The following is a 7,403-nucleotide window of genomic DNA, read 5'->3' as shown; positions in this document are numbered from 1 at the left end:
GGGTATGTCCGCTGCGTAAAACTCACGACATGTCCTACACTTGCCCGTGTTTCGCGCAGCACGCACCACATCAATAAAAAGTTACTATAGTAACTCGTACTGCGGGCCCCTGTTACTATAGTAACTGACTGTACTTACCTTTCTGATTCCGGATCGCAGCGGAGGTCCTGACGCCATAGCGCTGTGCTCAGCGCATGACGTCACAACGCTATGCGCCGCGCACAACATCGAGAGGACAGAACTTCCGCCTTGGCTGAAGAGGAAGGTAAGATTAGTATCCCTGACTGCTAAAGCTGATTGGCGTGGTCCGACTCCCGGGAGCCGGCCAATCAGCTGTTTTGAAGGGGCCACAACACTCGTACGAGAGCTGCTTCCCCTTCATTCCGGTCACACTATGAATCAGTGTCGGCGATTCACAGTGTGAGCGAGTAGTGAAATGAAGGGGAAGCAGCTCTCGTACGAGTGCTGCAGCCCCTTCAAAACAGCTGATTGGCAGGTCCCGGGAGACGGACCCGGACACCTGAGCTATTGATGGCCTATCCTGAGGTTAGGCCATCAATGTTTAGGGACTGGACAACCCCTTTAGGGTATGTGCACACACACTAATTACGTCCGTAATTGACGGACGTATTTCGGCCTCAAGTACCGGACCGACCACAGTGCAGGGAGCCGGGCTCCTAGCGTCATACTTATGTACGATGCTAGGAGTCCCTGCTACTCCGTGGAACTGCTGTCCCGTACTGAAAACATGATTACAGTACGGGACAGTTGTCCTGCAGAGAGGCAGGGACTCCTAGCATCGTACATAACTATGATGCTAGGAGCCCGGCTCCCTGCACTGTGTTCGGTCCAGGACTTGCGGCCGAAATACGTCCGTCAATTACGGACGTAATTAGTGTGTGTGCACATACCCTTAAGCCTACGATGTAGCAGGCTTAGAGGGCCCATGAGACAGGATCACAGATTGTGCGATGCTGTCTGCTGAGCCCTGTATCTAAGCCAATCACATGGTAGGCTTAGATACATGGCCCATGTGTGATCCGGTCTGATGGGCCCTAGATTTAAGCCTACCACACTGTAGGTTTAGATACAGGGCCCCAGCACACAGTAATCTTATACTGTATAAGATTACTGTCTGCTGGACCCTGTATCTAAGCCTACCTTGTGGTAGGCTTATATACAGGGTCCCACAGACAGTATCACACATGGGCCTTGTATCTAAGCCTAACACATGTGTTACTAATCGTTTTTAGTGTTTTCTTACAGGTTTGGTCGTTGGACTACGTCGGATTCCAGGACTACTTCGATGACAGCCTTTTTTATTATCAATAAAATGGTTAATGAGGTCTGTGTGTTTTTTTATTTATTTCAATAAAATATTTTTTCTATGTCTTTGTGTTTTTTTTTAACTATATTTCTACCGCCTTAGTAATGGCCGCCGGCTGATTGACAGCGTTCATTGCTAAGTGTTACCCGGTGCAGAGGCGAACACTAACCCCCGTTATTATAATTAAACAAGAAGGTCTCACAGGACACATAAATATCTGGGTGGGAAGCAAAAGTCTCAACCACCCACACAGGTTGCTCGAGATAAGGACTCCAACAATGATATATATATATATATATATATATATATATATATATATAAAACTAGAGAAAAACAGAGTCCATTACTATCAAATTTGAAAAAATAGAATATCTTTATTGTAAGCAAAAAATAGAGAATCTAAAACAAGTCTGTTTCTGGATCGACGTTTCCATGTACATTTGTCAGAAATCTGTACAGACAATATATACAGCATGAGAAGTCACATAGTTGTTATATCCCTATCAGGGATGTATCCACACAGGTATATATGTCAGGACAGAAGAGGAGGTAGAAAGCTCAAACTAGGAGCTCACACGTGGTGAAAGTGACAGGTGCGGTGAGTCTATAGAAGACCCGACAGAACCTTAGTAGTGCACTTACCCATGCTCAATGGCGTAGTTACGTGACCCAGGTGGTGAGGTAGCTACCCGACGGGCGTTTCGCAAGTAGCTTTCTCAAGTTCGTGGGGGGGCAATAAGAACTTTTGCATTGGGGCCCATGAGCCTTTAGCTCCGCCCCTGAATGGGTGCCGCGTGCAAATCGCGCTACAGTAGTAAAAATGTAAACAGAAAAGCACCTCCTGCTTTTGTTTGTAAACATAAAAACAGAGTGTCATAGTGATGCGGGCTGCGCAAAAATCACGCAGCCACGCACCATATACAGATGCCACACTGAACTTTTGCGCACGCAAAAACGGACACGTTTGTGTGAATAAGGCCTAAGGGTGCAGTCACACACGGCAGATTGTGTTGCAGAAATTTTCTGCAACTGAAAATTATTTCCATTCATCTGAATGTGATTTTTACTGCAGTAGATTATGGATTTCTGCAAGTTATCGCAAATGAATGGAACGGATTTTCAGTCGCATAAATTTCTACAAGAAAATCTGCCACGTGTGAATCCCCCCCTAAGCTCTGCTCAGAAGGGCATGAATGCTTCCGGCTCTGAAGGATGTTTTTAATAGATTGAGGCATAACCGGCCAGAAATCTTTATTTTTTTCACATTGTGTAGAATGATGCAGGTGACACTTGACATTAATCCAAAGTAAGGCGAATAAGTGAGAACCACGGATGACACAGACACAATGAATGTCCTTCTAGGTTTTTATGTAAAAATACAAGAAAAGAACAACCTAAAGAAAACGCCAGTGTAATTAGAGCCATGATCACACAGGGCAGGTTGGTGCAGTATTTAGAGCGTTTTAAATCCAAAGCCAGGAGAAGATGCTAAAGGCAAGGAGAATACGGCAGAATTACGACTCTCTTTTGTATCTACTTATTGCTTTGGACGCATCAAAACACGCTAAAATCTGCCCGGGGGTCGTGGTGCGATAGTAGGCAGCGTTTAGACAATGCGGTCGCCAGCGCCACGGGGTCCGGTCAGCGCAGCGACAACTTTCTGAAAGTTGAGCGCCCCCCTCCGCCACAGCAGCGCCTGCCTCCAGTTCTCCGCCGCTAGTTCTCGCGAGATCTGCGTCCTGTCTGTGGGAGTTGCAGGGAGAGGGGAAGAAGGCAGGCGGCATCATGGCGGATAGAGACAGTGGAAGCGAGCAAGGAGGAGCGGCTATGAGTTCCGGTGGCAGCTCGTTACACCCGGCCTCAGGAATCGGGGGCTCTGCTCTGCAGCACGAAACCCAGGAGCTGGCCTCTAAGCGCGTGGACATTCAGAACAAACGCTTCTACTTGGACGTTAAGCAAAACGCTAAGGGCCGCTTCCTAAAGATAGCGGAGGTCGGGGCTGGAGGCAATAAGAGCCGGCTGACCCTGTCCATGTCCGTGGCGGTGGAGTTCCGCGACTACCTGGGGGATTTTATCGAACACTACGCGCAGTTAGGACCCAGCAACCCCGACATGGCGCAGGACGAGCCCAGGCGAGCGCTCAAGAGCGAGTTCTTAGTCCGGGAGAACCGAAAGTACTACATGGACCTGAAGGAGAACCAGAGAGGCCGCTTCCTGAGGATCCGCCAGACGGTGAACCGCGGGCCAGGCCTGGGCTCCACACAGGGTCAGACCATCGCTCTTCCAGCGCAAGGACTGATCGAGTTCCGTGATGCTCTGGCGAAGCTGATCGACGACTACGGGGTGGAGGAGGAGCCCGCTGAATTACCCGAGGGCACTTCCTTGACTGTGGACAACAAGCGCTTTTTCTTCGATGTTGGCTCCAATAAGTACGGGGTGTTCATGCGGGTGAGCGAGGTGAAGCCCACGTACCGCAACTCCATCACCGTCCCGTACAAAGTGTGGGCCAAATTCGGGCATACTTTCTGCAAATACGCCGAGGAGATGAAGAAGATCCAGGAGAAGCAGAGGGAAAAACGCGCCTCCGAGCAGCAGCAGGAAGAGGCCCACGGGGACGACGCCGACGACGATTGATAACCGACGATTGCGTTATAAACGGGGAAAAAAATCCTCGAACGAGAACTGTTAATAAGTCCTCGGGAGCACCGCCCACCAACCAACCTCCACAGACTGACAGATCGTGACTTGTCACTCCCATCGCTGGATGTCGTCCACTTCCCCTCCGTATAAACAGTAAGCAGCTGCTAAACAGACAGAGTAATAACATTCTATATTGAACTGTGTTTCCTACTTGATGATGAAACTATAAAGGATTGAGTGTTTATTTCCCTAATTAACCGAGAACTTTTCTCCACCTGCAATGAGGATGAGGATGAGGAGCTCTAGGACAGACAGACAGACGCAGGTCCTTTCATGGCGCTAACATTTGACTTTAGCACAAAGAGATATTTTAGAAGACGTAAAGATTTTTAGTTTTCTCATTTTGTTACCAAATTTCCAGGCTGAGCTGGAGGTTGTTACTGGCCGCCGTGTACATACGAGGGCTATAGGCATGCTGTGTGTCCGAGCTTTGTCTCCATGTTATGCAGAGGTTTGTAGAGTTATCAAGGTACATAGGTTATTCCATAAAAGTGCTCTCGTTTCCGCAATATGCGTTGCGTCTGGACCTAGAGCGTAAATGGTCGGCGACAATTATGTGAACATGAAACAAATGATTAAACGAGAACATTTGAAATGAAATTTTGTTAATTTGTGATTTTTGCCAGTTTAACGGATAATTTATTTCCATTCTAAAGCTTGTTCCTCTTTCTAAATGTCTGCCATGTATATATCCTCTGTATTTATAGACTAAAGGTTTATGTATAGATGCTGAACAGTATGTTTTGTATTACACATGGAAAACAAATATATCGTTGATGACTTTTGATGCACTTCTAAATCAATTATTAAAGAAGGTTTTTAATTAGGTCCTTTTCCTTATTCTCATAAAGCCCTCCTGCCTGGTTGTATGACCGGTGCCAGCTCTCCACGCTGGCATGTTGTGCCACTTTTACTAACATTCTTTTTGCTGTGTCTTTCAGCTGCCTCCATGTTCCATCACAACACTGTTTATTTCTGTTTCCTTTGGCTAGGACGCTTGGGAATGAATGTCTGCCCACTCAGATGCCAAGGAGAAGTAGTCGTGTCATCCTTGCCAATCATCCAGTTATTTGATAATATTTTGAGAATGATTCTAATCTAGCATTACAGTGTATGTATCTCCTAGTGGCCGCTTTATTAACAAGCCTCGACTGATGATAGAAAATGCCATCTGCATGGTAAAACCTACATAAAGACCTAATATACATTGATGGGAGAGCATCGAGGCAGCCAGAGACCAGGCATTTGTAGACTGCCAACCCCATCCTTTGCCAATATGCAATTATTTAGCATTAATATAAAAAGCGATGTACAGGGTAAAAGAGAAATTCTCACCAAGACCGACTCCTTGTAGATTAGTGCATATGTATAAATTACTGCTTCCGCTAAATGCCCCTTCCCCAAGGTGCCCATCACAGGGTTTGGTAAAAGCCTTCTACCCCAAAGACTCCTTAGAATTAAGAAAAGTTAGTACTGCAGGGAAATGTTTGATATTTCTTATCTTATCAACTTGTATTCCCTGTGTAAGAGGAGCCAAAGAGAACCAACAAGCTGAGATCTTTTATGTGGACAGATCTCCTTTACTCGCTGATCGCCAGACTGCAGTGCAGGCCGTATTCTTAGTTACATCGACCCCTGTCAATCTCGATCACGCACGAGATTCATTGTTGTTCCTCCATTTATTCAAATAGATTTTCCAGATATCAAAGTTTTATGTAAATCAAGCTTAAAACATTCAAAGTTCTGTAACTATCTAATATCATTTGTTTGAAACCCCCACCATTTTCCAGATGTCCGCGTGCGGTCCGTGAACGGGAGCATTCTTGTTTACGTAAAAATGGCTAAAAACTTGTACAGACCTAATACTCTCACAAAGTGACTACAATTGTATCCAGGTTTTCCGCCCCGGAATGTTCCCGTTTACCAGCAGCAAACGGAGATCTTGAAAATGGAGAGATATTGATTCACATTATTATAGTTACAGAACGGGTCTTCTGGGATTTCTGAATGAGTTTTAACAAATCTAAAACTGGAAAAGAAAACCAATTGCAATATACTTTCCTTGGTGATTCTGAGCTGTTCCTGCTGCTTCATTGTTACCGCTTGTATTTAATGATGTGCCGACGTGATCCAGTGGCGCGTGCAGTGCTGATTGGTTGTAAGGACAGAACGTCATAGTGTTGGGTTCCGATTGGTTGGTCACGATTATGTCATGTCAATGTGTACAACTGATAAATGAGACGGATCGGGGAACGACACAGAATCACTTGGGTAAGGATATTGCCGTTTTTCTTGTTCAGTTCTAAGCCTATTAAAACCCGTTCCGTGTATTTACAGAAAACCCCGCAGTCTCCTAAAAGTTTGGATAATGTTCCTTTGTTTACATCGACTTCTTTCAGTTTGAAGTCCCTTAGGTAACTACCATTAGCCTCACCATGTTCCCCAATGATTATCGTAGAAATCGTTCTGTCCTCTCGGGACCACCACTACCTCTTTTGGCCAATACTCATTCCTCCTTGTGTCGCACACCACCAATGTCCGGCACTCAATAATGTAACCATATTAATCTGCTCTATATGAGAGATCCACCAGTTCAGTTATCTCACCCTTCTGTCTCTAGTAGTGTCCATAGGAATCCCTACAGCAGGAATTGGTATAGCAACCTCTTTTTTTTTCTTCTCCCTACATCCCTGACATTGGCGCCCCCGTAGAAGACACTATAGGGTAGCCTTGGTTATTTGCTCCAGCTTGAACGCACACCTATAATATATATATATATCTCTAGAGCTCTAACAGTTTTGTAATGATCAATTTTTATAACTTTTTTTTTTTTGTGTATAGATGAATGAATTCAAAGATATATTTATTGGGAATTGTGTGCACTTTATTTGTATAATTGTATGTATGTTTATTTTTTGCCGCACTTAAGCACCTTTTTTTATGTGTATATATACAGATATATACCGCACAGCAAGCTTCTGTATTATATGCTCCTATGATAAAGGGATCAGTTAGATCCTAAAACGTGTTGTGTGTATTTTAATAAAGTGATCCTGTATCGCCCTTACCTTACAGTTTCATCCAGTTCATGTGAAGACAAAAACTCTTCTTTGGCAGCAGTGACTGTAACCTTTTATTTTTCTCCTGGTTCTAAGTGACCTCTTTCTGCTCCTGTATTAGGTTGGGAGGTCTCAAAGAGGGGAGGAGAGCTGCCATGTATGCGGATTAGCAGTTTGGGGGCTGTTGAATGGGAGTATTTGCACCCATTATTATTGCATTCTAAAGGTATATTCACACACTGCAGATTTGTTGTCAAAATGTCTGCGATTCTCATTGATCTGAATTGATCTTTCAGAATTCCATGTGCATGCTGCCG

The 7,403-nt window shown here is 45.0% G+C and overlaps 1 protein-coding gene across 1 annotated transcript; it reads left to right on the top strand.

The window, feature by feature from the left end:
- The first annotated feature begins 3,056 nt into the window (after positions 1-3,056).
- On the top strand, positions 3,057-7,094 carry PURA (purine rich element binding protein A). The gene has a single exon (XM_075856365.1). It carries the CDS (start codon positions 3,113-3,115, stop codon positions 3,959-3,961), a length of 849 nt encoding a protein of 282 aa, XP_075712480.1. The 5' UTR covers positions 3,057-3,112; the 3' UTR covers positions 3,962-7,094.
- Positions 7,095-7,403: the final 309 nt, after the last annotated feature.

This window comes from Rhinoderma darwinii, chromosome 3, assembly GCF_050947455.1.
Source record: "Rhinoderma darwinii isolate aRhiDar2 chromosome 3, aRhiDar2.hap1, whole genome shotgun sequence".
NCBI classification, from domain to species: domain Eukaryota; kingdom Metazoa; phylum Chordata; class Amphibia; order Anura; family Rhinodermatidae; genus Rhinoderma; species Rhinoderma darwinii.
This window is presented reverse-complemented; position numbering and strand designations above follow the sequence as displayed.

Coding starts and splice junctions, on each gene's coding strand:
- PURA (XM_075856365.1), top strand. CDS start 3,113: ATGGCGGATAGAGACAGTGGAAGCGAGCAAGGAGGAGCGGCTATGAGT.